Source organism: Trachurus japonicus, chromosome 12 (genome assembly GCF_045865225.1).
Source record: "Trachurus japonicus isolate A0001 chromosome 12, Traja_1.0".
NCBI lineage: Eukaryota > Metazoa > Chordata > Actinopteri > Carangiformes > Carangidae > Trachurus > Trachurus japonicus.
The window spans coordinates 28,713,639-28,733,303 of record NC_140918.1 but is presented as its reverse complement, the minus strand read 5'-3'; the positions used below and the strand labels follow the sequence as shown (position 1 = coordinate 28,733,303).

The 19,665-nt window shown below is 42.6% G+C and overlaps 1 protein-coding gene across 1 annotated transcript in view; it reads left to right on the top strand.

Annotated features, from left to right (window-relative positions):
• Positions 1-19,665, top strand: part of ptpa (protein phosphatase 2 phosphatase activator) — a 29,076-nt gene extending 9,411 nt beyond the window's left edge. The window contains exons 9-10 of the mRNA XM_085794168.1: positions 11,968-12,075; positions 19,051-19,665. Of these exons, the coding sequence (XP_085650294.1) occupies positions 11,968-12,075; positions 19,051-19,125 (183 nt within the window). The 3' untranslated portion in view covers positions 19,126-19,665. The remainder of the gene's footprint in view (positions 1-11,967; positions 12,076-19,050) is intronic.

Sequence of the window (19,665 nt, the reverse complement as noted above, 5' to 3'; positions counted from 1 at the left end):
TCTGATTGGACTCTGTTCTGTGATTGACTCGTCATTGTCCAATCAGATTCACGTGAAAAAAGGGCTAAAAACCCTACGCCTAACTTCATTGTCAGTGTGGGAGCTTTTAAGCACTAAATATTACCCAGTTATCTGCATATTAGTATCAATGCACAGATGTTGGCAGCATCTTTGTGTAATATCACCCATGACATCATTTTATTCATATTGTCTTTTTATACAAATACAAACCTCTCTTCACAAATGTAATTCACCAGTTTACAAAGGCTGATTTTATTGAATGACTTGTGAACATCACTAGAAGCAGAATGTCATTCCGACTCTAATTTGATCCCTTTGATGTTCACCTGTGTCTGGTACATGTCATATGTCCAACATGGACACTGTGTACACAAACCAGCTGATGGTGCAGTAGTAAATGAAGGGCTGACTAGACCTGCTGCAGTAATATTCCCCTCTATGTTTTTTATGTTTCTCTCCCACATGTTTTTATTGAAAAAAAGATGCTTTATCTGAATCATTTATACATGAAAACAATGTTAGAGCCAGAGGGGCATAGCTAAATAAAAAAATAATATTAAAAATAACACACAGATCATTTTAAAATGGAGTTTTCATGTACTGGCTACATTTAGGTTAATGGATATGAATTCCACACAAAAAACACCAACATTATAATATACACCCTTCAGCTGTAACATTAAAACATGTGTTATTTTAATTTCAATGGTTACAGCCTAAAACTCATGAACATCAAAACTCCATGATGAGCATTTCCAATCCAAAAAATATTTACAAAACAGAAATGTTCAGTTTCTGTAAAGTATGTTAATTTACGCACTTAATACTTGGTCAGGCTCCTTCAGGTGGAATTAGAGCATCAGTTCATGTGGGGACGGGACGGGAGGATATAAGCCTGTGGAACGGCTGAGGTGTTCCTGAAGACAGGTTGCTTTGCTAGAAGCCTTCAGCTCGTCTGTATTGATGGGTTGGGTGTTTCTCATCTTCCCTTGGACAGTGAATGTCCCATGGAAAATCTATGGAGTATATTAAGGTCAGGCAAGTTGGCAAGTGATATCATGGTCAACAAACCAGTTGGCCACGGTTTTGGTGCTGTCCTGCTGGAAAAGGGAATCAGCTGCTCCAAAAAGCTCATGAGAAGACAGAACATTAAGTAGTCCAACATCTATTCTCCTTTGACGAAACACAGTATAGACCAACATCTGCAGATGACATCATATCAAATCCTCACTGACTGTGGAAACTGCAGTCTGTAGATCTGATCTCTGTCACTATCACACCTGCAAACACGTATCACATGACCACTCACCTACACTGGACATGGACTAGGTCAGTGTTTTTCAACCTTGGGGTTGGGACCCCACGTGGGGTCTCCTGGAAGTCAGATGGGGTCACCTGAAATGTCTAGTAATTGATGAAAAAAAAATCTTAACTAATTATTATTCTTTTTAAAATGTATGATTAAAAACAGCACACACAATCTTAAATAACTAGATTCGATACTTTCACTTTCTCAACTATAAATCGAGTTCAAATAAAATGCAGCAAATATCTGAGCTGAAGCATCTTGATTGACGGTCGCCAGAAATTATTAAATTAAAAAGCCACAAAAGGTTGGGAACCACTGGACCAGGTGCTGTAAACAGGATGCAGACTTCAGCAAAGACAACAAGGTCAGTTACACTGTAACTGGTAGTGGAGGCTGAGGAGAGGGAGCGACGGTCATTGTCTCCAAAGGTCTCAGCTTCTGTCCGTCCAGACTACAACACATAAAATCCAAGAGTTTTTAAATGAAACACTTGGACAGATATAGCAGAGTCTCTGAAAATCTTTTTTAGGAGTTCAAAAACTCCAGCCTCCGGCCTGTCCCACATGTTTCTGCACAATACAGCAATACTAGGATTAACAACATTGTAAAAGACCAACACCACACATTTAGGCCCAGCTTCACCTCTGTACACTCTGAAGATCACCTGGGCCCTCACAGCTGCTGCTGCTGCTGCTGCTGAGATACACTGCCATTATAGCGGTGGTGGTGGTATGTGTTATAGTTCATTTGGTTCTTATGATAAAATAACACACTTGGAGTCAGTATTGACTTGTTGGCTGCAGCTTAACTTTACTGAGAACATCAGGTGAAGAGATAAAAACTCGGGCATGAGCAATTGAACATCAAACATACCGTGATATATTAACAAATGTAAAATATATCATGGTATGTAATGGTGCGTTTCATTTACATTGGAAGTCTGAACTCAGAGCTTGGATAAGGGCCTGCGAGTTGAGTATTTTCCACTTGGAAAAACAACATGGAAGTCAGAAAAATTGCCGATTAATGAAATGAAACGAAAACACAATGTTTATATACTTGTAGACACTAGATGTTAGAAATTCTGACTTCCAAGTACAGCTGGAATGCACCATCAATGAGCTGCATTCAGCTCCTGCACCCCGAGGAGCTCCTATCTCTTGTATTGTAGAGAAGATTCTTTGCATGTATAACTTACTCACTTTAATCTCACTCATCTAAAAAATATATATGCTTTTCAAAGTATTTTTATTTTCCTTTTTAAATGGACATTTCAACATTTTGGCAATAATAATCCCTATAGTTTTAGGAGTAGGTTTGTTATCTTTTATTGTCGGTGCAAGCTGTTTTAAGAACGACAGAGCAGAGCCGCGAGCTGCTCAGAGCTACGCTACGGAGGCTAATGGAGTTTCTTGGTTTCCCTCATCAAACTCATCAAATACACAATCCAACAACTCCAAAACGCTCTTGTGACCTGCACATTCACCACGCTATATATGAGATAGGAGAACGAGACGGAGTTGTTTTCTAGGTAAATTCATGCAAAACTGCTGATGTGCGTTCCCGTGGGGGGCAGTTTTTCGGCAAGCAGTCGCATTTGCCTCCAAAACAACTCTGTTGTGTTTTGGAGTTGTTGGATTGTGTATTTGATGAGTTTGATGAGGGAAACCAGGAAATGCCATTAGCCTCCGCAGCGTAGCTCTGAGCAGCTCGCCGCTCTGCTAAAAATAGCTTGCACCGACAATTAAAGGTAACGGACCTACTGCTATGACTATAGGGATTATGGCAATGGGCCAATTTGATAAAATGTTGAACTATCCCTTTAAAGTCTTAGTCAAGGTACTGGGGGGTCGTGGGCCGCCATTGGAGTTCAGTAGCTTATTTTGTTCTAGTTTTTGTACGAGGGTAACTGTACATCAGTGTCCAAAGGTCTCTAGTTAAACTCGTTGTCTGAGATGGTGACAGTAATGAAATGCAGGGTAAGGGGGCGTGGCTTACCATAGGTCAATTGCCTAATTGTACTCACTGTCACCCAACTGTATATGCGTCATACATATGACTAGATGAAAGTGACCGGGTCACAGCTGAGTGGGGTTGTGTTCAGGAAGAGGAAGATGGGAAAGAGGGAGCTGGATGGAGGCGGTGGAGAGTCGGAGCAGGAACCCGTGCGCTTTGTTTTTGGAGGAAAAGGCGGGAAAGGAAGCGGGGGAGGGCTTTGGTGGAGCTGCTACATCCTTTTCCTCCTTCCCACTGAGACACACCACCTCCTTCCCTCTCTTCCGTCCTGCCCCTCCTCCTCTTCCTGACGCCTGACCTCTCCCTATACTCCTCGCGTTCACGAGATGCTGCTGACGCGTCAACGGAGCGGTCCATGGTTCTCCTCACCCGTTCCTCATGGCTTTTCACTGCCTTTTCTTGTTTTCATTGTAAAGTAAAATTAATTAGCATGTCTGTCATGACAGTCCTAGAACTGCAGTTCGCGATATGTCTAAAAATTAATTAGTTGTTTTAGGTCTTTCTTTTTTTTAATACAAAATATAACTAACATTTGAAGATGTCTTGGGTTCTGGAAATTGACAGATTGATTAATAAGTAAAGTAAAGACTTCTAAAAGTCAATGAAATGTAGGATAAGGGTATTAAATGGGGAAAAAAACATTCATTTCAAGTGTAATTAGGCCTAAATAACCATTTTGTGCTGCTGATATTTTTAATGAATACATCCTGTCAGGGTATACTAGATTTTTTTAGACATAAACCTAAACCAGGCCATGTCCTGCACTTCACCTGTGTTTGCCCAGTTACAGTATGTCATTTTTACTGTGGCCTTGCTTCTCAGTGCAGTGCTGCTCCTCTTTCTCTTGTGAGGGACTAGTCAGGTCTAGGCGGGTTTAAGTGCTCCCTAACAAAAACTAGTCCTAACCTGGAGTGTAAGTGATATTTCAACATTTTGGCAAGTTTGCCAATTGCCATAATCCCTATTATGTAGTCTTAGGAGTAGGTTCATTATCTTTAATTGTCGGTGCAAGCTGTTTTGAGATCGGCGGAGCAGAGACGTGAGCTCTGCACGGCGCGCGGTATTTCTGGGCTTTCCCTCATCAGACTCAACAAATACACAATCCAACAACTCCAAAACACTCACATGGACAAGTTGTGACCTGAACATTCACCACGCTATGAAATAATAATGTAACATTATGAGACAGATTTGGAACTGGCACTACATACATGGCTGCTGGGCAGAGTGACTTCAAAAGCAAAAGTAGTTCAGAGTATTTGCTTCATATGTTGTAATGCTACATAATTATACGTTATTTCATAGCATGGAGAATGTGTAGGTCACAACTTGTCCACCAGAGCGTTTTGGAGTTGTTGGATTGTGTATTTAGTTTGATGAGGGAAACGAAGAAATACCATGACCAGCTCACGTCTCTGCCCCGCCGCTCTCAAAACAGCTTGCACTGACAATTAAAGGTAATGAACCTACTCCTGACTATAGAGATTATGGCAATAGGCGAATTTGCCAAAATGTTGAAATATCCCTTTAAAGAGAAAAGCCTGGGGGACAGAAACAGAGAGGAGTTGGACTGGTTTCCCACACAGGTTGTAGGTTGACGGTGGATGGATCTTCATGATAAAACAGGCTGGTTCTCAGAAGTGTAGGGTGTGGAGCTGTGGTCCTCTCAGGGCAGCGTCTCCATGGTAACACTCAATCAAGCTGCAGCTGCGCTCACCACACAGGTGAGACTCATCACCTCGTTAACTCCCAGTGACGTCGTCTCACCTAAACCACACCTCTTTATTATTTCTCCATGGAAACCAGAAGTGTTTAGAAAAAGAGATAGAAAGAAAAAAAGGAGGAGCCATAACCCTGATACTCCTAACATCCATCCTCACTGTCTTGTACACCGATCAGACCTAACATTCTGACCACCAGCCTAATATTGTGTCGGTCCCTTTTGCTGCCAAACACACAACAAACTGCACTGCACTGTGTGTTCTGACAGCTTTCTATCAGAAGCATTATGGACAGTATCTGGTCTGTTGGATGGGAGCACACGGGCCAGCCTTCTCTCCCCACGTGTATCAATGAGCCTGTGGCCGCTTCACCACTCTTCCTTCCTTGGACCATAGATCCTGACCACTGCAGACCAGGAACAGCCCACAAGAGCTGCAGCTGCAGCACATGACAGACCCAGGGTTAATAAAGTTAACTAAAACTAAGACAAGCAGTGAAAAAATAATTTTGTAAACTGAAATAGAAATTACTATTTTTCAAAAAACGAGAACGCCAGAGCTCAATATGGGATGACTTGGAGTATGACCCACAGGTAGATAAGAGTGAATGTAACGTGATGAGGACTGATGGGAACATTTATGGGATGCAACTGAAAGGGAAAAATCCCACAAAAACTGGAAATTCATCTTCAGAGGTCTGACAGAGGCTTTCTCCTAAAACCTGGAAAAAACTAAGACTAAAAAACTAAATAGAAACTAGTCAATTCTTCAAAAATAAAAACTAAACTAAAACTGCCGAATCACTTGTTGCTTCCCCCCACCTTTTACCTTTCACCACTGCTGCTCTCACTGTCATCAGGAACAGGCACAGCTTTCCCTTCCACTGAACTTACAAACATCAACCTATAAATTGCTCAATATGACTGATTTATATATCAGTAATTAAAATAATGTATCATCAAAGTTCAAATCAATTTTAAAATAATTTTGTGTGTTCTTCCAAAATCATTGTATTATCATAGCCTGTATATAAAAATGCACATACTGTAGTGGAGCCAGTGCAACGTGTGCACTATAGAGGCTGACTCTGATCTCTGATTCCAATAGACTCTGGAATGAAATAGCAACAAAATTATGTTTTTTGTTTTTTTTTTCCGCAACGCATTAAGATGTCATTATCCACTTGATGTGAGAATAATTCATGATTAATGAATTTTAGGCCCCAGTGGGAAGTGTCTTTGAGGGTGTGACTGGTTGACATGCCTGGTCTGTAGTGATTGGTAAAAAGAAGTGTGGCCAGTCAGCTCCTCAGTATTAAGTCTGGTACAGTATGTAATGTCCGACTGAGTCAATGTGTAGACAGAGCAGGTCATTGTCCGAGGAGTTCACAGCCAGGAAGCGCGTCCATGACGTGTCTGTCCTGTCATCTGTGTCGCCTTCGTCCACAAAACCAGTGTAGCTACAGCAGGGAAAATTAGTATTAAAGTATTACATTTTTCTCAGTAAATATATTTCTAATGCAGCTATTGACATTAAATTTTCACCAGATGCTGGTAACAACCCAAGTAATCCACAAATAACAATAAATCCAAACATATATGTCCATAAATTAAGATCTGTGTAATAACACAGGGAATGAGAAGAAGACATGAAGAAAAGGGGGAATAAAGGGATGAAAGACAAGAAAGCAGCTGGGATCTTGTCAGTGTTTAGAAAATCATCCTGTCTCCTATCAGTGCTCATTAATATTAGCTGCTTTCTAATAGCATCCTAATAGTTTGATAGATTTTTTTCTTTTTTAATTATATTAATGAATATAATTGATGTCTATAAAAATATTTCTCCTTACCAAGGTGTAACACAAGAAGCATCTCATGATGGATCAAAGCAAAGAGCTTTCTTCACAGCTTTAAAGGGATAGTTCAACATTTTGGCAAATTTGCCTATTGCCATAATCCCTAGTCATGGGAGTAGGTGCATTACTTTTAATTATCGATGCGTGTTGTTTTGGAATCCACGGGGCAGAGATGCAAGCTGCTCAGTGAACCAGTGCCCAGTGACAAACCCATCAAATACACAATCTAACAACTCCAAAACACTCTCGTGGACAAGTTGTGACTTGCACATTCGCCACACTCTGAAATAATCATGTATAATTATGTAACATTATGTCACACAAAGCAAATACTGTACTCTGAACTACTTGCTCTTTTGCAATCACTTCACCCAGCAGTCGTGTCTGGAATGTAGTTCCGACGGCGCATTTGCCTCGAAAACAACTGTGTCTCATAATGTTACATGATTATTTCATATTGTGGTGAATGTGCAAGTCACAACTTTTTGGAGTTGTTGGATTTTGTATTTGATGAGTTTGATGAGGGAGAGGGGACCTGTACCATTCACCTCCATTATGTTCACTGAGCAGCTCACGTCTCTGCCCCGCTGATCTCAAAACAACATGCACCGATAATTAAAGGTAATGGACCTACTGCAATGACTATAGGGATTACAACGATGGGCAAATTTGCCAAAATGTTGAGCTATCCCTTTAACTTATGTTACGTGTTTCTAAACCCCTGAATGCATCGTTGGGGCCGGAAGTGAAAAGAACATCATTTCACCACAACCAGGTGCTCCTACAAGATTACTGACAAAGTCCAAAGAATACTCAGTCCAAGAGCCAATGAGAACTCACAGAGAGCTTTAGACAGACCTGGAATCAGCAGGTAAACAATGAGTAATGGACTCAACCAACATGGCCTTTATGCGCGCTCACCATGCAGGACTGTTGATGCCGTCAGTACTTATTGTCCCCGCTGTATGTCCAGTCTCTGGTTGTAACCTAAATGTCTGGTTCATAAATGAAAACTCTCTGGGTCAGTTTGAAGTAAATCATTTACCTGTAGTTTTATAAAGTGACTTCAGTTTTACCTGTAGTTTGACCAATGGTCACCTCTACTTGGACATTAGAGAGCTATGGAGGATTCAGTCTGAAAACACAAGTCATGGTCCAGCTGTGAATACGTCTGCAGCTTCTGCAGCTGTTTGCTTCGGGGCTTGTTGCTACGACAGCGGCTCCAGATAAACGTTAACCTGCGCTTACACGTCACCCTTTCTCACTTGAAACTGTTCATCTGCAGAGTGATACAGCGTGTGTCATAGCTGTGCTCAATGCATACAACGGCTTAGAGTTCCAGAGGAAAGAGCTGATTGATGGCAAGCAGTGAAAATATATTGAAGATAGTAGCTTGTTGATATTTTTGTTAAATGTTAAACGTCCACAGCAGCACGTCGCTCAGCTCCTGCTGCTTCTCTGAACTGAGAGGGGGCGATGACCCAAATCTACTGCAGCTAATACACTGATTATTATGTCTAAGTGCCTCAAAGAACCCACATCAAATAATATAAAGCATCACTTTAATCTGTTTTTTTTTTTAACTGTAAAATCCAGACTGGTATCAAATCATAAGTAAATGAAATCAGGCTAACTGACTTGAACAGGAGCCTGCTGGGGTCAAACAGATACATCTGATTGGACTGCTCACCAATAACAGGCCGTGCTGTGCTAACATGCGAAAACTCATTTGATCATTTTGTTCTAAAGAAAGCGGCTGTAGGAGGCGACCTGGCTGTGAGTCACAACTGATGTGTTCGGTTCACTCGGCTGCCGCTGCTCCACGCTGAACATCTTCCCCACCGCCACATACCATATAGCTCTATAAAATGTTTCTAGGGGAGCAAATAAAATTCACTCGCAACTGATGAGAACGCTAATGTTCATGTGACTCATCACTGATGGATAACAGTATTTATTCAAAGGACAGGCTAATGTTTCTGAACTAGTACAGAACCGATCCTGTGATCAGTTTCTCTATTGGAATGAATTGAAATCACCAGTTTTGCTCTTTTTGAAACCGCACGCCCCAAAACCAAATATATTTTGAATAGACGACGCGTTGCAACTTCGTCTCGGTCGGGTCAGAGACTTATTTTGACCGGAAGCCCCAGTGCTGCTCTGCGCTGCTCTGCCTTTAAGCCCGACTATTTTCCCTTCCATTCACACACACATGGATACTTTAAACTGCCGTTCTTTTTTTATTCACACACAAGGCCCTAGTGTGCGTGTGAGTGTATGTGTGCGTGTGTCGTCCTAAACATGAGTCACTTCCTTCACCACATGCTGCTGTGAATCACTCCTTCCTCCAGGGAATACGGGTTGTCTCCACCCCCCGCTCCCCCCCCTCCCTCCCTCCCTCTCCGCCTGCTTTCCTCCCTCTTCCATGGCCCTTCCCCCATGTGTTCTCATGTGAGGCCCTGGAAAGTGTCTGGAGCTGTGTGTGTGTGTGTGTGTGTGTGTGTGTGTGTGTGTGTGTGTGTCTGTGTATGTGGGAGAGTGGGGGGTTTGGGGGGATGGGAGGGGGCTAGAGGGAGGGGGGCTAGGGGGGAGGGTGGATGGAGGGAAGGAGGAGGAGGAGGAGGAGGTGGTGGGGGGAGTATGGAAAAAGGAGAGGTTGTTAGATGGATGCCCCAGGGTCTGGGTTTGGGTTCCACAGCCTCTTGGGGGAAAATGATGGGAAAACAGTCTGAAGACGCTGCTTCATTCATACATTTATAAATCCATACATTTGTTTTTGTTTTGTTTTTGTCATACTTGTTACAATACACATGCCTGCCTATTGTTTCTCTGCACTGGTTTTTTTCTGTGATTCATCCCGAAACTAGAATGAATCATGGTTACTCAGGTGACTGCAGCAACAACAATCAGCCTTTTGTTCTGCGCGCTCTTTATTGTATTGCTGAAAGCAGTGTCATTAGTGTAAAAAAAAAAAATCAAACAACGTAATCAGCCGCTTTTCTGCGCGCTGTAGGCCGCGAAAACCAAAACACCGAGCTGAAAGATGCTATGAAAACTTCACAGAGCAAAGAACATGCACAACTCCCTGCGGATTTCTTTGTGTTATTGATACAGAAATATTGACACGCACCAGCGCCGAACTCTCAGATCTCCACACACACCAGCCCAGAGCTTCAAACGTAGGCTGCATTCACACTGCTACGTTTTCATTTCAAATGTAAAATTAGCGTTTTAGCTTCGTATCAGAAATAATTTCTGTCCATATTAACACAACCGAAACACACATGAGCACATTCATGTACACTAGGACTGTGCAAGCTGAAGTAAACAGGATGGAGACTGTGTGACTAATATTGGTAAATAGTACTCATAGTATCACAAACAAGGAACAGCAAAGACAAAAAGGTGAGTAACACTTTGATTCATTAATGTGTTGTTTTCACCACTGGTAGTGGAGGCTGATGAGACCCAATTAGAGCAACACTGTCTTGACCATCGTCTCCCATTTCAGACTACCATGCAATCTCAACATTTTCAAACTGAAGCCTTGTCCAAACAGAAACAGCACGTTCCCAAAAATTGATATATTTCTTGTTAGTTTTAAAAGAGTTAGCCGTTAGCATGGCATCGTTTCAAGAAATGTCTGCGTACACAGGAATCCACTGAAAACGATTCAAAACGCTGTAGTACATATGCCAGGCCTGTATGTGGAGCTGTAATGCTGCCACACAAATACACCAAAAACAGAGAAGACAGAAAGATTGCACGCTGTAAACAAACTCCAAACATTACAAGTAAATGTTCACAGTTGTGAATTTACCTCGAAAACAACTCTGTCTGGTAACGTTCTGTTATTATCTCATAGTGTGGTGAATGTGCAGGTCACAACTTGTCCACCAGAGCGTTTTGGAGTTGTTGGATTGTGTATTTGATGAGTTTGGTGAGGGAAACCAAGAAATTCCATTAGCCTCCGTAGCGTAGCTCTGAGCAGCTCGCGGCTCTGCTCCGCTGATCTAAAAACAGCTTGCACCGACAATTAAAGGTAATGAACCTACTCTTAAAACTATAGGGATTATGGCAATGGGCTAATTTGCCAAAATGTTAAAATATCCCTTTAATGTTTGTGATGCGTGCTACATCACGTGTCAGCAGCACGTGCAGCATGCCGGCAGACAACAAACACAGCAACAACGTTTTATTTTCACGTACTACTTACTTTCGTATGGGCCGATACGCTAAGCCCAGGTATTGGTATCAGCATTAAGACTGAAAAAGCCAGTTCGATGCATCACTAGACATCTTTGTTTCGCAAAAAAAAGATCTGTTTTGGGTGTCTACACGCAAGCGCTGGGGCGGCACTTTGAGATTTACCCACTCTGGGACCCGTCTTTTGAAAAATACAGTTTTTTGGCTTCTCAAAATGCTGTTTTCATGTGGGACGGCCCCTGAGACTGGGCCAACAGCGTTTGTGAAAGCCAAATTTTTGGGGGAGTCAAAAACTTTGGAGTAGTATAGATGGAAGGGGAAAAGAGATGCATTTTAAAATGTAAGTAAATAATGGACGAAGCCAGGAGGTGAAGTCTTTGGAAAACGATCTCACCAGCCGGTGAAACCAACATGATTATCGATCAATTTGCATTTCAGGGCTTCAACTCTCAGCTGATCCATCTTTTAGTATTTGAGTCTTTCAGAGTAGACAGTCAGCTTCCTGTTTACACCGGCTCTCATCTGCCCAATCTATGTGAATGATTGTGTGTGTGTGTGTGTTTTTAGGAACGTTTTAAAATGAAAAATATGGCTGTGTGGACGTAGACTTACTCTCATCTACCATCAAAATGGCTCATCATTGGAATCCATCACAACTGAGCAAACTTAAGTGAACCAAAGCAGTTTGGTACACTAGAGGTGATGTTGGATATATGACATTATCGATGGTTTTAGAAAGGTTCAAACTCATTTAAAGTTAGATTTTTAGAGATGAGCCGTGTGTCGTTCTGATGGGGAATTCCTCTTTTACCTCTTGTCTTTTTGTCTCTGTTCTGTAGATGAAGACGGGTCCATTTGCTGAGCACTCCAACCAGCTGTGGAACATCAGCGCTGTTCCTTCCTGGTCCAAAGTCAACCAGGGCCTGATCAAAATGTACAAGGCTGAGGTACGCCCCCTCCTTCCTCCTCCTTCCTCCTCCTCCTCCTCCTCCTCCTCCTCCTCCTCTGCTCTCATTCTCACTCACTGGTTCGGTTTTTCATTGAATGATCGGCCCAGTGAATTGTGGGGTACGTGCACGATAGAAAGCGTCAGTTTTACCGTGGATGGAAAATAATTGAAAAGATGATAAATTGCGGTTCATATAGAAAAAGCATAAAAATCTGAAGTGCAGAGAGTGGAAACATGGATAGCTCTCATCTGCAGCTGACCGAAGAGTCACTGATGCACAATAAGGTGTTCCTAATATTTTGTCCCTTTCCATTTATATGAATGAAGGTGGACAAATCATTAGGAACACCTCACAGTATCGCCCGGTACAATTCAACAAATCCCAGCGCCCAAAATGACCTTAAACAGATTGTATAAAAACAGAAGAGACCTCCTCCGTTACACCACATTTGTTTTATTTGCGTGTACCTAATAAATTGGCCAGTGAGTTTATGTGTCACAGAACTGTAAATGTGATCCAGTATTTTCTGATCTGTCAGTGTGATTACAACACAAGCAGTGACGTGGAAATAAAACAGTTGAACGCCACGTTAAAATAAAATAGTCGTCAGATATAAAAGCACGTTTCCAACGGCACCGAACAAGTTAGAGCAGAACGCTGTGTGACTGACTCACTGTGGGTAGGAGAGCAGAGGCAGGAAAGGGTTAAGAGAAGAAAGGAGAGAATGGAATCGTGTGTGTGTGCGTGTGTTCGTGTGTGTCTGTGTGTGTGTGTGTGTGTGTGTGTGTGTGTGTGTGTGTGTGAGCGGTTAGGGGTGGGATTGGGGGGATGTCTAAGCCTGTTCTTTGCCCGCCTGCATGGCCACATCCTGTGTTTTCCAGAGCGGGCCTGTGAGTCTTCCCAAAGAGCTGAGGGGCCAAGCTGTCTGCAACCCTCCCCCCCTCCCACACACACACACACCCCTCCCCCTTCCCTCCTCCCTCCTCTTCCCTCCTCCTCCCTCCTCCCTCCCTCCCTCCTCCTCCTCCTTTGCCATTCCCTTCATTAAATCCTCCCCTTCTCTCTGTCCCGACCTTCCTCCGAGCCTGGAGCAACCATCAGCAGACTTGCATTCCTCTCTCCCTTTTCCTGGCCCCACACAGGGTTTTGGGGCAGAGGCAGAGAGAGAGAGTTATACAAGACCCAGAGAGGAGAATCCACTGTTTGTCTCAGACACAGTTGATTCTGGGGGTCCGGTCGCCTGTGCGAACCTGAATGTGTGAAATGACAAACACGCTCAGTGCAACAATGGTAAATAGACTTGTTATAAATTGTGTAGTCTATCTTGTCCCCGCTGTGAATAAAGAGCAGCTGCCGAGCTCTTAGCTACAGTGTAAATCCTAAATGCTCCTACCAGCATACTTTACACACTAAGAGCTTTTATTACTAATTGGCGCTCTAATGATAATTAACTGCTCTTTCACTTTTTTAAAGTCGCAACTGAGCTTTTGGTTGTTTTGGAAAAATTAAACAAAAAGTCACTGTAGTGATTTCCTTGTTTCATCATATTTATAATTAGCAGTGTCCAGTCCACACATCCTAACTCCTCCTGTTCTCCTTCTTTCTCCTCCACTTTCCCCAACTGATTCCTCAGACTATTGTCTCTGCTCTCCTCTGTGTGTCTGTCTCACTCACTGACTCAAGTCACAGTCATTTGCTGACTAGCATCATGTGACCAGTCAGTGGCATTCAGGCTGGAGCAGTCGCTGCAGTTAAAATAGAAATCCTGCGCCAGAATTTAAGTAATTCTTAATGTATAGGTTATATGTCCTGGTCTGGGTTGGACAGCACCCTGGTCCAGATCTGGACCCTGGACCTGAGATAAATAAGCCTTTATAATGGTCAGTTTGTCAGAACAGCTACATCCTCTCCAACACATTTTCATTTAAAACAATAATACTCTCCAGCTAGATGGTTGGTTTTATTCTGTAATCTTCTAGGCCTTGTGTTAACTAGCCTCTGGTAAATAAGTACAGTCCTATTCCATTTCTAAAGAAAATACCTCTTTGCACACAACACCAGCTAAATACTTAAGTCAGCTACATGCTAACAGACTATCGCAAACTATCTTTTAGAGATACTTTAATTTCATAATAGACTACAATTAACAGGACCTGGCAGTCAAAGGTGTGCTGCAGTGTGTCTACATTCAGTTATTTATGACTATATGCAATTTTTTACGTTGAAATTGCAGGATCTTGCAAAAACTGTGGAAGCTGGCTAAACATCCTGGAATGCTTGGCCTTAGCAAAGTGTCAGAATCGATGTCCACCACAGAGTGCATTTTCATTTAAGACATCATGAAACTGCTTTTACGCAGTCTTTTTGCACTTATTGTCATTGGTAAAGGAGACTGATTTGTCTTATTCATCACATGATGTGCGCTAGCTTTCAGCGCGAGGCAATGACGTTTGACGTTGCGTAATAACATGACTTCATAATGTTCCCAAGGCAACTTACTGGGGGAAAATGGCTGCTCCCGTCTGCAAAGATAGATGTGACTTTTTTTCAACAAAAATGTGTGGAGATGATGAAGTAATGCAAGCCCCACATATTTCATGCATTTTTGATGTAAATTCATGATTTTTCTGCCAAATTGCAATTGCACTTAAACGCGTTTTTCTGGAGGGACTGTATATACATATACACACACCTTGTGGAAAATCATTACCTTTGTAAGTTTAAGAACCTAACTTAACTGATCTTGATTTGCAGCAAAAAAACAAAAACAAACTTTTGAAGTATTTAAAGGTCCAGTGTGTAATAATTAACAATGTTTATTGGCAAAATCTCAATATACTACCCATGAATATAAGTCACTAGGGAAGGAACGGTTTATGAAAAGTGTCTGAACCGAACGCTTCGACTGTGTCGGTGTGTTGTGATCGGTTCATAGGCATGTCCTGCTCCTTTTTCTCATTTCTTGACGAGGCGAAGCGTGTTCACTCAAGAGTATCAGCCGATCAGTCGTGGAAACGTTTGTGATCATTGCGAGTGAAAAGAGTCGGAGCTAGAAGATGCACCAGCAGCGCTGTATGGGTCTGCTGACTGGGGGTGATGATCGCGATTGCGTCCAATTAGTGATTTAGCGCGTTTAGCGTTTATTAGCGCTCAGCGCGACCTGTGCAGCAGCAGCAGGAGGAGGAGGAGGAGGAGGAGGAGGAAGAGGGGGAGGGGGAGGGGCTGACTGGCAGAGGAGAGATGGTGAAACGCTGTTCAACACCACAATAATAATAGTTTTTTCTGTGAGACACTATGGGCCCAAACGAGACTGTGGCGGGACCAGACGCCTATTCCTATGGCTATGGAGCCAATGCTTCACTTTATGTTGTTGGTAAATAATGTGCTTGTAAAAGTAGTAAAGTTGAATTATTTTGTATGCACTAATTCAACGGTCAGAGCTTTAAAAGACATATTTACTTTTATATTTTATAAGATATAATTTTTGTAAGAACCACAATTGATAAGTATACTGTAGGTTATATATTTCAGTGAATAACTAATTGTTATTAGCGTTTGTTAAATATAACTTTCTTTGTCCAATAAATTAAAAGCATACATATAGCAAGAGTCTTGCTTTAGAGAGGGTCGCCATCTTGCACCGCCATGTTTGTATGTCAGCCCAAATGGAAAATCCAGCCAACCAGAGAGTTTGTTTCACGCGCATAAATAAACCAACAAAGAAGAACACGGAAGGAAGGACGAAGGAAACAGCAGAGAGAGTGAGTTAGTATTAGTCAGTAGAGAATAGTGAAAAGTTTTTGAGTTATAGTCCTGAAGTTTTTTGTCCTCAGAGGCCACCGTCACTTTGCCGACACGGGTGATGGGTGAGTGAGTTCTGCAATCTAGAATCTGAACGCTGGATGTCACGGGTTTCCCCCCATTTTACACACTGGACCTTTAAATCACACTACTGCCTTTAGTAACATTATTCACCATCTTCACCCTAGATTGTCTCGTTACCCTAACACCTCTTGTCCAACCAAACCCTGCCGTCGCCACCGTGTTCTCTTCCCGTCACGGTACGAATCCCACAGCCATCGTGTCAAAGGAGCACAGCAGCTAAGTCCAAGCTGGTGCTGTTGGCAGAGCGTTCATGGGTAACCTACTGGTGTCCAGTCACCAGGATGGAGAGTCAGGCAGGCAGGAAGAAAATGTGCAGCGCAGTCATCCAATGAAAAAAGACCAATAATTATTTATTCCCCAAATTAAAAGAGATTTTATTTTTAAACTTGGTTGTAGAGAACTTTTTCATCAATGATATAGTGCATTCAACTTTTGTTTAATGAAGGCAGTTTCACTTTGTCAGTGTTTATGAGAAGTTTATGTGTGCTCCTTGACCCACTGATGGTTTCACAGATTTAACAGAAAAGTTCTCTGACATCCTCCCACCCCAGATCAGCTCAGACAGGACACAAGTGGTCAGCTCTAACATCAGGTGTGAACACACCCGAGGCTCATTGAGGATGCAGACACACGTAGCGGTTCATTTACATACAGAGCAGGAAGTGAGATTTGATCAGATTTTAAACAGGTGTCAGACAGCAGACGTGTTTAGAACTGACCACTTGTGATGGGATCACTGCAGACACATGTTAACACCAGGTCTGAACAGAGCCCGTGTCACCACACAGACTGTGCACAAGTGTTCAATTCCATGGTGTTCTTCTAATGCAGTCTCCCCACCCCCAACCCAGACACCCAAAACCCCCACCCCTGCTCCCCGAAACTGGGTCTGTGTCAGTCAGTACGCACAAAGGGCGTTCTCTGGGCTTCTCAATGGCCATTTTGAACATGTTCAAAGTGAAAGGCCAGTGGGACAAGTTAACTGCAGCACTCCCTATAGGTCAAGGTTAATGCTGTGCGACTGGGACTTCAGGTTCAAGGTGCTTTTATTTGGTCTCTGCTCTGTTTGGCTGTGTGATCTGAATATGAAAAATTGGACTGGTCATCCAAGTGACCAAACCACTGAATTAAAATGTTCTAGTTGTATACAATAAGTATACAATAAATATAACTTGCTAAACATTTCCTCTTATTTTCTTCCAATGATTCTGAGTCTTTTTCGCTTCTATGTTGGCTCCGCCCACCTACGTACTTCCACTCAATTTGCATTTCCCTTCATTACTCAGCTTGGGATTGAAACGCTCTCCTGCAGAGGATAGGCGATGCGCTAAGTTTGAAGTTTTGGTTCAATAATGGCGGCGAAGATGGATGTTTGTGAAGCCATTTGTGTCATTGTGGCAACGCTGCTGTCGTTGACGGACATCTAGCGCACACTCGCTTTGCTCTGCTCATTGTGATGGGGGATCATCGACTAAACATTTGCAATTGGGTAAAGGCAGATCCAATAGTTTTAAACTTCAACAGAGTATCCACCTACCAGGAAGTAAAGGTTTCTCAATGGAGAGTGGCCAGTCTGTTTGCACAAATGCAATGAAGTGCAGGAGTCTGGTTAGGACCAGGCTATGTTGACCCAACACCAGGAATCTATGAGGCCCACCTTGTTGGTAAATGTTGAACCAGCCATGTGACGTTAGTTTTATGTTGGCGACAGCAGCAGCTCAGTGTTGTGAACGTCAACCAGCTTTGATGAGTTCAGCTGCTAGTGAGGGGAGGGGCTGTGAGCCCCCGGTCTGCAGCGGTCATGTGTGAAGTTTGTGTGTCAACTGGAAGTTGACACTGTTGGTATCGATAGCATCTCATCTGATTTGAATTTTCAGTATCAATAAGTGTCTGATTATGGATTTTGTTTAGAACTTACTAGTCCGAACAGTTAGCCAGCTTTTTCCCACTACAATCTACAGTCACAACACAGAACAGCAGGAAAAAAGAATATTGTGACTGCAGATTGGAGGTTTTCAAGCTCCCAAAATTGAAAAATAGCTGGACCTCTGTTTTTGTTTCTCATCACCCTCCAATACATGATAATGAATTTCAAGCATCACTGTCTTTGTGTATCTTCGCTGCAGTTAAGTCCTGTGTTTTGACGCTACAATATACTTGACTCTTCTTCTGTACTGACCCAACTGCAGAGTTTACATGGTCATGTGGTGTGTGTTTTCAGGTGTGTTAGTACGGACAGAGATTATTTCTGATGTGGATCTAAAACAGATGGAGGGGGTTTCCATTTTAAAAGGGGAGGACAGGGCCTTAGAGGTTAGCTGGTCAGCTATAGTAGTTCACCATCTAGCTTTACAAGTAGGCACACTTTCAGAAACTGTGTATGTTTTGTTAAAGGGATAGTTCAACATTTTGGCAAAGTGGCCCATTGCCTTGATCCCTATAGTCATAGCAGTAGGTTCATTACCTTTAATTGTCGGTGCAAGCTATTTTTAGAACGGCGGAGCAGAGCCGCGAGCTGCTCAGAGCTACGCTACGGAGGCTAATACACAATCCAACAACTCTAAAACGCTCTGGTGGACAAGTTGTGACCTGCACATTCACCACCACCATTGAGATAATAACAGAACGTTACGAGACGGAGTTGTTTTAGAGGGAAATACAGAGACTGCTTGCAGAAAAACTGCTCCAGACGCGCATCAGCGGTTTTGCACGAATTTACCTCTAAAACAACTCTGTCTCGTAACGTTCTGTTATTATCTCATAGTGTGGTGAATGTGCAGGTCACAACTTGTCCACCAGAGCGTTTTGGAGTTGTTGGATTGTGTATTTGATGAGTTTGATGAGGGAAACCAAGAAATCCCATGAGCCTCCTCCCTGAGCAGCTAGCGGCTCTGCTCCGCCGTTCTAAAAATCGTTTGCACCGACAATTAAAGGTAACAAACCTACTCCTAAAACTGTAGGGATTATGGCTATGGGCCAATTTGCCAAAATGTTGAACTATCCCTTTAAGACAAATATCTAGACATGAATATCGTTTTTTTATGTCAATAAAAAGTCTTTTTTTTTCTTTTCTTCTCCCATTTCCAGTGTTTGGAGAAGTTCCCTGTGATCCAGCACTTCAGATTTGGTAGCCTGCTCTCCATCCAGCCCGTGAACCCCTGACTCTACCGGAGGAGCCCCACGCTCACAGTGGAAAGACCAAAATCCCGACAGTTTGGAAACCAACATTTCCCCCCCTCTTCTCTCTGGCATCCTCATGTCCAAATACAACAGTAGCAACAATCAACCACGTGTAGTCTAACATGCATTCCCACATGTGCATGTGTGTGGTCGTGAAGGCTTTTGCGTCATCCACAACAAAAATGCTGAGCATGTTGTGGTTATGATTTTTTTGGAGCATCCTCTTTTGTAGATTTGCGCTCATTGATCCTTAATGCTTGGATTTACCTCAGAGTTTGGATCCTCCTGAGCAGTAGGCTCATTCGCAGAGTGACATGATACAAATAAGACTTTGTGCGACGCCTTGAAAATCTTTTGTTTCCTCCTCAGTCTTAGTTGCACCCTTTGGTTTTTGCCTTTAAGGTCTGACGTTTTAATGTACCCACATTTTAGTTGCTCACTTTGATTTTATCACTGCAGTTGTGAAAAACACTGTAAACTGATGAACCATAGGTGAATAAATGATTGTGGTTGTGCTGTGCA